This window comes from Lonchura striata, chromosome 6, assembly GCF_046129695.1.
Source record: "Lonchura striata isolate bLonStr1 chromosome 6, bLonStr1.mat, whole genome shotgun sequence".
In the NCBI taxonomy this organism is placed as follows: domain Eukaryota; kingdom Metazoa; phylum Chordata; class Aves; order Passeriformes; family Estrildidae; genus Lonchura; species Lonchura striata.
In genome coordinates, this window is record NC_134608.1 from 18,113,677 (window position 1) to 18,129,508 (window position 15,832).

The window sequence follows — 15,832 nt, forward strand, 5'->3', positions numbered from 1 at the left end:
TTCAGTGTAAAGAAAAAAAAAAGGTTCAACACAAGGTCAAGGTGCAGAGTGAAAGTTAACAGTCACAACAAAATATCCCTTTCCTTCCACCAAAAAGATTATGAGAATGTTTTTCTGTACCAATTGAAAAGGATGGGCACTCAGCACATCATAGGATTGCAATTATAAGTTTTTGAAAATTTTAGGATCTTGTGAATGAATAAGAGACTGAATTTCACAGCTGAAGCCTTTTACATGAAATAAATTGATGCATTAATCAATGAAACTATCAAAATGAATAAATTAATAATTCATAATGGCTTTGCAAACCTTCCAGGTGTGAAAACCTCTACAGTCTGCTGGAATGAACGTGAAATAGGATCAGGAGCATAATGCTGCCTCTGGCACCGACTCAGAATACCCTGAGGAAGTCACTCTGATATTTATATGTAATAATGATGTCATATAGCTCATTTGGGTGTGAGCAGGCTCATTAGTTAATGCTCGATATTGCTGTAAAGTGCAAAATGTTTTGTGAGGGCTTGGTATTGTTATTTAAAAAGAAATAAACAGGAAACATCAGTCAGGTAATGTCATCACTGAGACATTAGATCCCTCAATAACAGTGGCAGAGACACAGTGACAACAAGAGTGACCGAGGCTCGAGTAACAGCATTCTTTATGGTTAGAATGCGTGCAAAACCGGGGCTTTTTCACAGCTCTTACACAACGCAGGTCTTTAGCCACTGCATCTCCTCAGGGCTCATTCCTTCTTTAGGCACATGAAGCACCTCTATGAAACACTGAGGTCAACAGACGAGACAGTTCCTCATTACGAGTTTTTATACGATAATCAAGCTGATCGCCGATCTCCAGGTTACTTTTCCTCCGAGCTGTATGCTTGCGTGAGCTGCACTCTGAGGGAACACCCCAGCAATCCTCACGGAAGCTTTTGGCGTGCGGCTCAGCACCACCTCGGCTGCTCTCATTTCCATGCGGCTGCCCTACAGCGCACCCACCGTAATTTAGCCCACACTTCCAGCACCGCTCTCTGAGGTCGTGCTGACGGAGCCGCGGATCTAACCGGGGCCAACCGGGATTGCCCGGGAAGGGCGCGGCGCTGCCGCAGGGCTTGGGGCCGCTCCCAGCATCTGCCCCTGCGGCGGCCCAAGCTCTTCTCCGGCGCACTGGAATGTGCTCCTTCTAAGCGCCGCTTCGCCGACTCTTCAGGCGTTTGGCCGCAGCCTGAGAGCGGCGCAGAACCAGGAAACTGCCTGCGCGGTGCTGGGAGGGCGTGGAAATGAAAGGCGCACCAGAAAACGCCGTCCTTCGCCCGGGACAAGTATCGTGCCTTGCCAGGGGCTCCAAAAAGCAGAGCCAGAGCCCCCGAAAAAGCCAGCCCGCTTGACTCGGTGGCCGGGCACTGCGCTCCCGCCGCGCTCCGCACGCAGCCCGCCTCGCCTCACAGCGCCGCGGCTCTCGCGCGCTCCGCGGGACCCCGCCATGGCTCCGCGCAGAGCCCAACTCCAGCATGGCGCCGCGCGCCTCACCGGCCCGCCCTGCCCTTACGCAGAATGGCAGCCCTCGGCTTCAGGCGGGCGGGGCTGCCCCTAGAGGCCGGGAAGCCGCCCGCCCTCGTTCCCTTGAGCAGGATGGCGGTGCTGGGCGGCGCCGGGCGCTGCCGCCCCGCCCCGGGCAGGCGGGCGGCGCGGTCAGGTGCGCGCGTTGCCGGGCAGTGCGGAGGCGCTGCCGGGACGGAGCGGAGCTGGGCCGGGATGGGCTGCGCGGCTCTGCTCTGGGGCACCATCCTGCTTGCCTGCAGCTGCGGCCCGGGGCCCCCCAGCGCCGGCGCCGCTCCGCTCTTGGCGGCCACATACGTGCTGGACGATGCGGACGGGTTGGGCAGGGAGTTCGACGGGATCGGGGCTGTCAGCGGCGGCGGGGTGAGCGGGCTGCGGTGCTGGTACCATCCTCGGCGCGGCAAGGGACACCTGGGCTCGGCATCCCGTCAGCGGGAGCGCGGGGTGGCTTCGGCGGGGCTGGGCCGGGGGTGTCGCGGAGGGGAGCCCTGAGGAGCGGCGGGGTGTGGGGACAGCCCCAGGACGCTGCGGAGGCGCTGGGGCAGCGGTGCGGGCAGGGCCGGCTGCGGAGATGGAGCCCGGCTCCGCCTTGCGCCGGCCCTCCGGCCACCTGCGCTGTGCCTGTGCGGGGCCGGCCGGCTCCTGGGTGCTGCGGAAGGAGAGCTAAGCCGGGCTGGGTTTTTATGCAGAGGGCCTTAGTAGAACCTGCATTTTAAAATGCTGGACGAGCCGCTCGTCCTCTTTCGTGTGGTCTAGGCAGCAGAGCTGTGAGATTCCCGGAGCTTTTATCCCCTCTTCGAGCTGCTGAGATGCTTTCCTTGGCCTTCCACCTGTATGCCCTGTGAGCTCCCCTTGCTTTGGCATATGGTGAGCCAAAGCAGGAAGAATTGAGTAGAGCAGGAGAAATGGTGCTGGGAGGGAGCTGCCTTTTGCTTGTCGTACATAAAGCCGTGTGATCTCTTTGTTTCTCTGTTCTTTGGACTCTGTTTTCAGTAAATTCCAGGTAACTAGAGTACAAGGCAGTTGCAACCTGTGAAACTAGGAAGGCACAGCTGAAGGTTTAGAAACAAGTTATGTAGGGGCTTAGCTGAGTTCCTGGTGCTATAATTATTTTTGTAGCCCCGTGAAAGGCATAGACTGAAAAGCTGGGATGTAGTTAAACATTTGAAAGTTGTGTTTCCACATTTTCACATTTTCTTTCCATTTTAGGCCACATCTAGACTCCTGGTGAACTACCCAGAACCTTATCGCTCCCAGATTTTAGATTATCTGTTCAAGGTAAAGTTGGTTTCACTACTGCAATAACGTTTGATTTCATGCAGAATTTCTTATTGTGTTATATGGAAACTCCTGTAGTATATTCTATGCTGCTTGAAATTAGACAAACTCCCATGTTGTAAAGCATCTATTTTAGTGCTGATTGTTACCAGAACTTTAAATTTTAGGAGGCGTTTTTGTTCAGGAGACTGTTTCTTCATATTGTGAAAATTCCTTTTGTGCTTTCACAATGTGTTTTGAAAATATGTTTTCAAAAATGTGTTTATCTGTGTATTTGATCATCTGTGTGGGCTAAATCATAAGTTGTTTTTGTGGCTAAAATTGGGGATTTAGCTGTTCATAGTGATTGAAGGAAGGTGGTCTTAGAGACAGTGTGGACTTTTTTGGAGTACATCTAGATAAACATAGCATAAAAGTGACTGTGCAGACTGCGGGTACGTAACCGCATATCTATTCCAAACTAATCTCAAGTACAACTGCAGTGACTCTAGAATGTAAGCTGTGTTAGTTAGCAAGTGTAACCTGCAGAGTTACCCAACTTAATATATGGTGAGATTATTACACTGGACATTAATAGCTTGTTTTGCTTTTGGCACTGTAAATTACTCTGCTGGAAGAGGATGTCATGTCACTTTCAAGTAATGCAATCCAGATGGCTGGAGGGGAATAATTTACCATGCAGTTTAAAGAATTAATTTTCAAGGGTAGAGTAAGGTGCAATATGTGCCTGGGGAATCAAAGCTCATGTTTTTTTTGAGACTAAAGCTCTGTGTTACTAATGTGAATGTTCTGATTGGGCATGTGGTAAAATAAAATCTAGAGAGATCATGATTTTCAAAGAATTTTTGATATACTTTTTTACCAAAACCCCTTAAACTGTCATGTCTGGGAGAGGTGTACTTTGCCACATTCTCCTTGTCTTTTAGTGTCAGGCAACTTTCGTGATAGGAATGGGAGAACAAATGTGTTAGAAGTTTAAATCTAAAAAGGTCAAAAAGAGAAATGGTAAATTGGAAATAGTTACTTTGCTATTAAAAGCAAACAAAAATCCCAGACTTGTAAGCCAAAAGACATGTCATCTGTGCAGCATTTTTTTAAAAATCAAATTGCATTCTTATGTCTTAAAACATATTTTTAGATACCAAAATTATACTTGGGTCATTCCATGGAGAAGGCCAGCTTATTAGTGGTTATTAAAGTAGTGATTAATTGTAACTTCTGACTTGAGCAAGTCTTAAGCCACTAGTGGCTGGACCAACATATTGGCAGTACAACACTGACCTGTATGTATGCTCTTTCACATAAGCAGTGTAACACTGTAGAAACAAGAATAAAAAATACTGGCTTCAATAATTTGATTTTAAAAACCAGCAAGTTTGACTTCTAATAACATTGAAATTCTGCTGTGTTTCTCATATATTTTGTGTTCTGCTTTAATAGTGCTTTTGTATTTTCTTGAGCATAACCTATTTAAAATCTGCATGGTTGTGGAGAAGTATTGTTAATGGTGCCAGAGGCAATGAAACTGTTTAAAGATCAGTGTACTGTTTATCCTGGTGGATTTTCTTTTGAAAAACAGACATTTATATAATCTCTCATTACATTTATAATGGGTGTTTAAAAAGGTAAAAAAATTGCATTTTCAGCATGCTCAAAACTGTATATTGACTTATCTCATTCTTCTTGTTAACAGCAGGATTCTGTCTGGTTTTCTGTCTCTTTTTTCTACAGCCAAATTTTGGTGCTTCTTTACATATTCTCAAGGTAGAGATTGGAGGTGATGCACAGTCAACAGGTGAGCAGCATTTTACATGAGCAGCATTTAACTTCTCGTTTCAGTGATGCTGTAAATAACATGTGCTGCATATGGAGCTGAGGCATGGAGATAGCTGAACTGAGTTGCAATAAACCATAGTGGCTTGTACAAGAGAGATTTACACCAACATTCTGGAAGCAGTTCTAGCTATCATATGGTTAATAGGTTGATTTCTAGAGCAACTGAGTTCTGTTTTTTTGCCCCCTGTAGTAGGTTTCTGAGTTGCAGAGCATTTCTCACACATGAGTTTTGCAATACCAGATAGCTTATGTCTTAAAAGCATGAAATACAAAGGCATCTGATCAGAAATAATTAGATTTCTTTGGTTTTATTAGCTGCAACGTTTCACTGGAATGGCACTGGCTGGCAGTAGGCAGGATTTTTTTTCTTCCTGGGAAGAGTTGCAAATGAAAATATCTTGATATAATTTGCCTAGCCTACCTACTACATTTGCATACAGAAGGAACTATTTGGTAACTGGCTGTAACCAAAAACTAAGAAGCAGAGACTACAGCTTGTATCTTTTTTTTTTTTTCTTTTTTTTTTGATATTTTTCTTAAAGTAAATCTGGCCATATCAGACATAGTTCATAAATAAAAAGCATAGAATTTGATTTTATGGTGTATTATATATATGTATTATGTATATATATTTATGTATATATACTTGTATATATATTTGTATATATGCACATTTTTTCTCTAATGTCTGTGTTTTGTATAATTAGATACTGTTTTTCGTTCTTGTGTTTACTTCACAAAAATTAACATGCTGAAGTACTATTCTGGGTTTAAGAGCTTGGTAATGAATTGCTGGGTGTGGGAACTGGAATCGTCTTCAGGCATGCACAGACCTTCTCAAACACTCTTATTGCTGGCTCAGGAGACTGCCACATACTTGTGTGATGGTCCAGTTTTGAAAAGAAGAACAATAAGATGCATATATCTCAATGCACAAGACTGCAGGTCTTCTTCTGGCCTGAGATGTGTGATCAGGAATTAATTTGAAATGTGATATGAAGCATAAATTTGGAATCTAATTGTTCCATGTTCCTGACAACCTTGCATATAGCCAAGAGTTAGTAAGGTAAAAAAAATAAACCCTATTTTCTGTGATGAAATGTTCTGTTTCAGCAGGCTTCATTTAAAACAAAGTCTCGTTAGAAGAGGTCTCTGCATATGGTTTAACATCAGTTGCATAATTGTTGCAGTCATGTATGCAAGTTATTACTTGACTTTTTGTGTAGTGATTTCTCATACAACACTGATTCTTTTGCACCTTTCTAGTTTGTTTACCTTTGCCTGAGGAAATTCAGGACATAGCATTAAATTCCAAAACCTTTTCCTGCAGTCACAGAACATCATGAAAGTTATAAAGTCGATATTTCACTGTAAAAATAAAAACCTCACACCTCTTTCCAGTAATTGAAAAAATTCATGGTAGTTCCTTTCTTTTCTCTCCCTGGACTTCCCTTGTGCAGAAGAAACAGACTAAAACCTTTTGTTTGTTTTTTGGTTTAGAGATAACTTGCTTGTATAGTGATTTTTTTTCTCTTAATCTTAATGCTGTAACATTCCTAGTGGTTGTTAGTATCAAGATATGAGACAGTAGCAAATATAGATTTAGTGTTATCATAGCTAGGGATAGAAAATACCTAATAGTTAACCACATCTGATGCTAAAAGCAGGCAAAAAACCCCTTCAAAATAAAAATACTAAAATTATGCTAAGTTAATATGCTAAGAAGGAAGGGTAGCAAATCCTGCATTTACCTCCCACTATTCCTTGGCTTTGAAATACATACCAAGGAACCTATGAACCATGTTGGAGATACGTGCTTGCATACTATGTTAATGAGCAATGCAGCAAGCTTTACGATGTGTAACAGCTTATGACACAGAAGATAATTGTGAACTACCTGTCTCTTTCCTTCCTAGATGGTACTGAACCCTCCCATATGCATTATGAAAATGATGAGAACTACTTCCGGGGCTATGAATGGTGGCTGATGAAAGAGGCTAAAAAGAGGAACCCCAACATTAAACTGATTGGTAAATTGCTTTGAGCTTTTAGATTTAAATGCTTTTTTATTCCCCCGACTTACCTATCTGACCCTTAATTAACATTTTAATGAGGAGATGTTTTGCCGTTGCAGTAGACAAAGAAGAATCTCTAATATTTGTTAAGCTTGTCTTGATGCTTACTGTGTTTTACCTTGTTACAGCAGCACAACATCCTGACGAGAAGCATAAGATAATAAATCTCTAATAATTTGCTTGTGTTAAGTAACTAATGCTTTTAGTGTACTGCAGCAATGAACATGATTGATTTATCATGAGAGATGAATTTCTGAATAATTGAGTACAAAAAATTGGGAGGGATAAAGTAAAGTTACTGCAAGCATAAATATGTGAAACTTACACAAACTGCATTTGATCAAATGTTTTTTTTACAAACCAATCACACATCTCTTCTTTACTGTAATGATTCTGGTCTTCTGATATGTCCTACATGTGTAGTTGAGTTGTAATAGGAGTTTGCTCTCTTCCTGTTTTGATTATGGGTTATGTGTGTGTTTTGACAATACAAATGTGGAACCCTAGGTTGTATTTTTGTATTTTGGAAATACAAAATGTATTTCACATGAAAAAGGGTAAGAAATCTGTTGGTTAAAAGGTGTCTAATTCCCTCACCTTCCAGGGGGCTTTACCATATCTAGCCATGAAGCAAGGCTTGATGCAGGATTTGCCAGTCAGGTTCTGTTAAGCCTATTATTTATGACTAATTGTAGTTATTAATAATATCCCTCTTCCCTCACATCAAACTCTCAACAAAGGAAGGAAGGTTTACTTTTAAATAAGCCAATGGTATCTTATACAAGTTGGCTGGATGGTTAGCAGCATCTGGTTAGATTAATTTGTTTTTTTTTATTTACTACAAGATCCAGTGAACAGCTGAGACTTGGAAATGCTTTTTCATGATCCTTATCCTTCTCCCTCTGTCATGATGATGTCTTCTGAAATTCATGTTCAGGAGATAAACAATTTTTCACATTCTGTATTGACCCTTTGTCTTTAGCTTTGTAAATTTTTATTCTAAAGTCTTTGGACTTTTAAACCAGCTAGTACTAGAAAATTGACAAATTATATGTAGTCAGTTGTTCTCTACTAATGAATGCTTCCTAGCTTATTAAAAAAAGCTATTAATTGCTTGATCATAGTTTGTATTAGACCATTCTCTGCAGTTGGAGAAGTTACGTTTCATTGTCTTCACTGGAACCAAACCAGTTTCAAGTGCATATTTGTTCCTTCATTTCAGGTAGAGCAAATCAGAGCTTGCTCTTTAAGCTTATTGAGTAATGTGAACCAACCACTTACCTTATTTGTTTGTTTTTCTTCTTTTTTTCCAGGGTTACCTTGGGCATTTCCAGGATGGATAGGGAAGGGTGAAAACTGGCCCTATGACTATCCAGATATCACTGCTTATTATATTATTTCTTGGATATTAGGAGCAAAACAGTATCATGATTTGGACATTGATTATGTTGGGGTCAGTAAAGCAAAATCTCCTGTATGTCTTATGTACTTTATTTATCTTCACTCCTAAAATCTTGGTCTTACCTCCCATTGTTGATGACTGGAGGAGGAGGAGGAAGGCAAGAGAATTTTTTTCATAATTGCAGTTTCAGCTTGTACTGTTGCCTGGGGAAAGGCAGTATTTGTGTTAGTTTACAGTCTTCCTGAAATGATGGCTGTTAAATCAGAGCAAGTGTGAAATGGTTCCTACCCTCCCAGTTCTAAAACAAAGTTACCAAATAATTTGAGAGTTCTTTTTCCTTTTCTGCCTTGTTTGTTCTGCTTGCATTTCGGTGGTTACCAGATAACAAAAACCATCAGTTAACACAGTTTGAAAGTCAGCTAACATGACTTAGCACAAAGTATGGTTGTTATTTTGCAGAGGAGCAGTCCTCTACAACTTTTTGCATTTTTACCTGCATCATTTATAGATAAAAGTCTGTGTTTTACAGTACAACTATTGTGTTGTCCTATAGTGCAATACATGGAGTAGTGAATGAATGTCTGAGAAAAAATGTCATAAATTGGGATGAGAGTGAGAAGCAGACAATCTAAAAAAATTCAAGTTCACTATTTGAGCAAGAAAATGTGTCTAGGATTCCTCTAAAATCAATCCTATACTTACTGGACACTTATTTTGGATTCTTAAATGTTTTTATATGAGAAGTTTAACTGCAGAAAAGCTGAAAATCACTTCAGCAGTCCAGAACAAAGCTTCTAAAGCTGTTCTGAGGGTGGTTCCCATCCCTCAGAAGTCTGATGTTTCTGCTGCAGTGTGGGAAGGTGTATCTCGTGTATCTCCTGTGGGATGCAGCCCCCTTGATGTTGCTGGCTTATTTGAGTCAGTCTTGCAATGTGGGTAACAGAGATACTTCAGCAATTCAATTTTGGGAAGAGGAATAACAATTGCTGTTGCATTTTTCTCTGTCCTGTCTTCTTGGAGTAGAAAGTTAGTTCTGCACTTCATGTATTTGAGTAATACTGACTTCAGTGTTGTTGCTTCACAGTGATTAGCCTTCTAAATTCTCTCCTTCTAAGAAAAGGTAATTTTGGCTTATACAGGCAGTATTATATCATATTGTCTCATTTCTTTGTGGGTACAATCTGAAATACAGGGAAACAGTGAGAGGTCTGTGAAGGCTCTGAAACTCAAAACAATTTCAATGCTATTATGGTTGTACATAGTTAGCCTTTACCACTCTTTTGCTCTAAGTACATGTTCTGTGTCACTATTTGCTTTATGATGAGATGAGCCTTGCAGTAAGTAATGTTTTGATTGGTTCTGAAGTTTCATGTTAGCATTTATAGGAAGACATAGAAATAGCAAAATCAATTTTATTTACCCATAAGCTGAACCTTTACTGGTGAATGTGAGTTGCAGTATTCATGTTGCAGTTAGAAAAGAAAGAAACAAGGTTTCTGCCTATGTGTTTTATAGGCTAGGGGGTTTGGTAGAAAGGAAGTTCAGTGCTCCTGCTTTTGTTTTTTTAGCTGTGTTTAGCTTAAACTGTCCATAAAAGATGGAAAATTCAGAAATTAGCTCATTTTGTTTACTTAAATATGCTGTATCTCTTTTGTGTTTAAGCTTGGATGTAGTCCTGTGTAAATTAGAAAGAAAGTAAGCTTCATCGATTTGTTCAAGATGTGAGTTATTCTGGCTCTCCTATGTCCATGTATTGCAACAGGGGCCCATTCATTAGGCCACACCTTGAAGCCACAACATGTTTCTCAATGATTCCTAGCAAGCTGTAGAGCCATTGGTAATGTAACACTGCTGCCATTGTAGAGCTCAAGCAGCTCTAGCATTCTTGTCAGTGAGAAGGCAATCAGTGGACCTTACAGAAAGATAAACAAGTGCCCACTATGAACTTTCATACAGATTTTTCCCTAGAAAAGCTGATAACAAAACCAACCAACACTTCCCTCTAGCACACGGAAACCATGGATTTGATTAATGGATTTTATAATCTTACATATATATAAATAAAATCTTTTAATTCTCCATTGACGTATCCTGATTTTTCTAAATGGATTTTACTTTCTCTTTATAGATATGGAATGAAAGGGCATTTAGTAGCAAATACATTAAGGTATGTATTATTTTCTTATTTCTGTGAAGTGCTTGTTGTACGGTTCACAAACAATTAGCTTTTCTGAATTGACTTAGCAAAGGGATCTTACTTCTGCAACTATATCACTTACTGAAGTCTGTTTCTTGTAGATGCATGCATGGAAAGATAACATGTTCAGATGTCTAGATTGTTTATTTTGTGTGTCTGAAACTGTTGCTTTGAACTTTGGGCATGTCAGTGTATGCTAAATGTTAGGATTTCTCGATTTTGATGGAAGCTTCAGTTGATGGTACTATCATGCAAACTTAAACCATCTTTATACCAGCTTGGATATAGCTAGAAGTCTATGGTCTAGAATTGCTTAAAATTCTGTAGCTAAGTTCTGTGATTACAGTACCCTTAAATAGTGCTATTAAATCGCAGTAAAGGCTTTGTGTTTTTAACTTTGCAAAATTCAGTACCTTTTGTTCTAAAAAGCTGGAGGAACACAGTATTTCACATAACCAACCTTAAGATAGCTCTAAGATTTCTCACTACTGAATGCTTGTGTGGCTCTCCCCTGCTTTGAAAACTCTCTTCCTGTTTGTTACATTGTTTTGTGGTGAAATCTTGAGCACAAACTCCTTCTTTGTTCCTTTCCTTGTTCTTGCTTGAGGCTAAGATGCAATGGCATTACCTCTTCTTAAAAGCAAACAAGACTCAGAGAATCATAGAATGGCTTGAGTTGCAAGGGACCTCATAGATCATCCAGTTTCAATCCTCCTGCCATGGTCAGAGACATCTTCCTAGACCACCTTGCTCAAAACCTCATCCAGCCTAGCCTTGAACACTTCCAGGGCTGGGGCATTCCCATCCATTTCCCCTTGTACTGTCACTACATACGTTTGTAAAAAGTTCATCTCCATATTTTCTTTTGGGGTCTCTTAAGGTACTGGAAGGCAGCAATTAGGTCACCCCAAAACCTTCTCCTCTTAAGGCTGAACAATTTCAAATCTGTGTTATGTCACCTTGAAGCTTTCTCATGCTTGTCTTGGCTTTCTCATGTGGGGAGAAAGAATATGGAGAGCAAACTGTTGAGTCTAGGGGCAACATTCTACTTTATAGCTTTTTGAACACTGTTGAACTGGGACTGAGCATTTGGCTTCTAGAACTGAATATTTAAAATTTGACCATAAAATCACCCAAGTATTTACTGAAGGGTTTTTGCCTTCCTTGCACTGTATGTTAACTGATAAGAGGTTTTTTTATTAAACACCCATTTTGCCATTCATTCTCTTACAGTGTCACTTGGCACCACTCCTCTCATCAGCACTATAGTTATTTGCAGTCTGCCATTTCGCAAGAGGGTGATATACTGAAATGTACTGCTGCACACCAAATATTTTCTGTAATTCCTGTTAAATACATCACAGATAAGCTCTTAGTTATCTGGCTAAATATTTACTTGTAAGATGTTATTCTAGATACTTCATCCTCTATGGCACTAGTTATGTTTCTTAATAAGTAGGAAAAAAAGAAGTGGAGATTCTAACGCTTCTAAATTCTTGTTCAAGAAAACCCTGTCCTTTCAGTTATATAAGTACTGTGTGTAAGGGAGCTGTTTGGCAAATGTGGAGTGTGTTTTGGGTGCATGCAGTTCTGTGCCCTTGATACTTCTCTTTCAGCATGGAAATTTTGCAACCGTTCATTTTGTTCTTCGGAGCTGTCTCTGTGGTTAGGCAATTTTTCTGAGTGTCTAGGTAGCTAGAATGCTTTAAGTTTAAAGGACCGTCTAGTGTTATGAGTTTTTCTTTTGGTAGAAACTGTGTTGCAAAGGTTTCAAACAGCTAAACAGAACTTCATTGCTACTTTTCTTCTTAGTAAGTTTTATGTCTTAAATAGTTTTAGATTTAGGCTTTGATTGTTATCAACACTTAGACTTTTATTTCTGTCCTTATTTGACTACATGAAAAACAGAAATGCTCCCTATTCTTCTTCACATTGCCAGATGGCTATTACAAGAAATAATTTGAGGGTTTATGCCTACTGATCTTTAAATCAAGTTGCAAAATCTTTTTGTGCATGCATGCACACTGTGCATCATTCTTTTATATCTAAAATTGAAGAAAGCATTTTACACTGTGGACTGGGTTTTTAGCTGTATGTGCAAGCTGCTGAAACGATGTTTTTGAATTATTTTCATTTTTTAAATTTTTGGTTTAAATTTTCAGACAGTACCAGCCCTCTATAAGTGTGGTTCATTCTTAACTATTAAGGCTGAGTATATTTTGTGTGGGTATATTTTACCTAAGAAGTTCCACAGACAAATGTGAGTTGTTTGTCATCTTTAACAGTGGAAATATTAAATAGAATTTGAAAAGACAGAATAGGAATTCTTTTCTGCTGGCATGTTTGAATTCAAAGTTGGTTGCCCTCAGTTTTGTTGTAAATTTGCAATTCTAGGTTTATTCATTACTTTCCCTGAAAGTTAGTGAAACATGAGAACCAAGTAGTGGGTGAACTTAAATATTAAACACTTAAAACATCAAGGATTTTTTTTTTTTTTGTTCAGTGAAATGAGCAGTGAAAAAAATGTTTAAGTGCTCTTCTCTTGAACAGGACAGGTGTTTGGCAGAGGTTTCTGTTCTTGTAGAGAGCTGCATGGATAGGTCTTTTCTATTTTAAAACTTCAATACCTGATTTTTCAATGTACTTTTTTGGGGATCAGGTTAACTTTTGTTTCTGATCACTTGGGGAGGTATGTCCACTTCCACATTGCAGCCAGGTGTCATTTTTAGATTAGTTTAACATGACTGACTTGATGATAAATTCATTACTTTTGTGTAATGAATTACATACATGCCAGGGAGTCAGTATTTTGAGAGTGTCCAAGTGGAGTATATGTGTGCACTTGTGGTCTCAAAAGTTATCCAAGTGATGAGAAGTCCATTTTTGTGTAATGACCATCTCAATATCAGTGATAACCCTTCAGTTTTAAAAATGCTTCAATTAACTTTGTCTTAGTTGCCACCATAGCTCATGTTTGAGAAATGAGAACTTTTCTTATCCATTCTGGTCTGTAAATAGAGGCTTCCACTGACTCCTTCCAAAGTTCTTGTTTTCAGTCTTAAATTTCATGTTGCCTCATTGATGAAGGCTGTACTTTAAGTGGTGTTATCTGTTACTAAGGTGCTTCGACATTCTTTGGACAGACTGGGTCTATGGAACATTGGCATCATCGCTGCGGATGGAGATTGGAACATCTCAAAAGAGATGCTAGTTGATCCCTATCTTAATGATGCTATTGAGGTAGTCGGGTAAGTGTGGGAGAAGGGAGGCCTTTTAAACATTGTTATTGCTTCCTATCTGTAAGTCTTCCTCTCCATTTTCAAGGGTCATATATTCTTATCTCATACTTCCTAGCTGTTTCCATTTTTTACATCATTGTGTACAGTGGTGATGGATTAGTCTTTCTTGTCTTTCTTCTTTCAGTTTAGTACATGTGTAAGCTGACCTTATCACTCTTCTATCATTTATTTCAAGTGTCCATTTAGGAGCTGTGTTTTAGGCTTTTTAGTACTAGCAAATGACAGGAAACTTCTAACTAATCTGCATGTGCATGTTCTGAGTCAGAAAAACCTTAGGATTGAATTCTTGGTCTGCAACTGGTTTTCATTTTGGGTGAACTTGAACTTTCAGAGTGGAGCTTATCACCCTGGGATTTTCTGTGGCTGCAGCTGAGATTTTTCTGGTCATACACTAGAGTTAGAAGTTTCTGTTTCTTGGTTAATTTCTGATAACAATATTAGAAATGCACGCACTGATGGTAACATAGACATAAATGCAAGAACCCAAAGTTTGTAAACTAATACAGCCTATCAATTTTTTCTGTTGGTGTTTCAGCAAGTGTCAACTCAACTGTTTGCCTTTACTCTTGTTCCATAGTACACTTTTTTACTTGCTTCTGGCAATTTACTTTGCTGCTCTAGCTCTCCTTGTAAACTCTGGCTTCTCAAAATTATACATCATTTTTACAAAATTATATGTTCCCAGTGGAACCTATGTACCTATGCAGATACAAATTGCTCACTTGTGTTACATTTGTTAACTTCTTTATCTTTGTTGTTAACTTTACTGTGATAAGAGCATTCTTGTGGTCACTCATGTACCATTTATCCTTTGTAGGTATGATATGCTCATCATAGTTTAAATGAATGCATGGTTGAAGGGTTATAGCAAGTCAGTTAAGCAGGGATTTTGTAAAGAAACTGCTTTTGTATGTGTTGAGTTTGTAAACATCAATCACCTGAAAGTGGCTGCCTGAGAAGTACTGGTTATAGTGTCAGCATAGAGTAACTCATTTGGTCTAAAATAAACTTAAAAAAACTTTCTTAAGTTAGGCAAGACTTGCAGCTCAGCAGGTGCATTAGGAAATGTTTTAGTGATGGATGACAATACAGCTTGAAGAATGAATGCACTGACTGTGCATGGCTCTTGTTTCTTTAAGAGCTTGGCAGAATCAAGGATAATAGTACTTGTTTTTGTTTGTGCGTTTAGAATCACAGAAATGTTTTACTTGTTCTTTAAAATGGAAGTTCTTTTTGTCAGAAGTTTTTCTTGAATGTCATACAGATTTTTCCCCAACTCCCCCACTGCCACTGATCACAAAAAATGATGTGTTAGGTTTTCCTGTGCAGTGGTTTTGTTATCTATCAAGAAATTAAGGTTAGTACAAAACAAGAACACCATGTTTCTCAACCAATGCTGACTTAAAGGTACTAACTACCATAGAGAGTTCTTGCTGACCTCGTGAAAGATAATAGTATTTATGTGTCTGTCCTTCAAATGCTCAGGTTCAGAAAGTTCATACACATCTTGTAGGTTACCTGTCAACACTGTAACATCTAAGTGGCCCACCTGCAAATAGTGTATATTGCATGAAATGTGATATGCTTTGTCTTTATCTGTACTTTTGTGTCTGTAAGAAGAATGAAACATTTTTAATTTTTCCTTTTATCATGTATTTTGGAATTCAGTATGGTGGAAGAAGAAGGTGTCCTTTGAAGTCACTTTGTCCTTGACAGTCGTTTTGTTTGGTGTAACAGTTGTCCAAGTTGCATAAACATGAATTGAAACATAATAGTTTTTTCAGCTAGGGCTGAAGAAGATGCTGCCTTTCCCAATATAAAGTTTGACAATTTGAAAAACAGTTTTTTTTTTATTTGTCCCTTCTCTCTGTTCTTTACTCTCCTTTTTTTTTTCCAAGCTGTTGAGGTACACATTGGATAAGCAAGGTCTGGAGCAGGTGAGGATCATAGCCAGCGATAGACTGTGGGAGCCCATTTCCTTTGTCATGATGATTGACTCTGAGCTCCACGGAGTGGTCGATGTGATTGGGTAGGGGGTTCTCTCTGTTCTTCTTTCTTGGTGGTTTGTTTGTAGTTTATCTTCATTTTATTTATAACTAACACAGACAAAGCTTTACCTCTCTGTACTCTTACCTGCAAAGAAAGGATTGATACTATAAAACTTTCTTACTAACCTACATCAAATC

The 15,832-nt window shown here is 39.5% G+C and overlaps 1 protein-coding gene across 3 annotated transcripts in view; it reads left to right on the forward strand.

Moving 5' to 3' along the window:
* Positions 1 to 1,698: 1,698 nt before the first annotated feature.
* Positions 1,699 to 15,832, forward strand: part of GALC (galactosylceramidase) — a 31,136-nt gene continuing 17,002 nt past the window's right edge. For 2 of the 3 annotated variants that reach the window (XM_077784000.1, XM_077784001.1), the window contains exons 1-7: positions 1,699 to 1,922; positions 2,769 to 2,837; positions 4,569 to 4,632; positions 6,590 to 6,703; positions 8,062 to 8,201; positions 10,279 to 10,317; positions 15,545 to 15,675. In XM_077784000.1, coding sequence (XP_077640126.1) covers positions 1,755 to 1,922; positions 2,769 to 2,837; positions 4,569 to 4,632; positions 6,590 to 6,703; positions 8,062 to 8,201; positions 10,279 to 10,317; positions 15,545 to 15,675 — 725 coding nt within the window. In that variant the 5' untranslated portion in view covers positions 1,699 to 1,754. Of the gene's footprint in view, positions 1,923 to 2,768; positions 2,838 to 4,568; positions 4,633 to 6,589; positions 6,704 to 8,061; positions 8,202 to 10,278; positions 10,318 to 13,467; positions 13,596 to 15,544; positions 15,676 to 15,832 lie in introns of all 3 variants that reach the window. The other variant, XM_021540957.2, reaches the window with a different exon arrangement.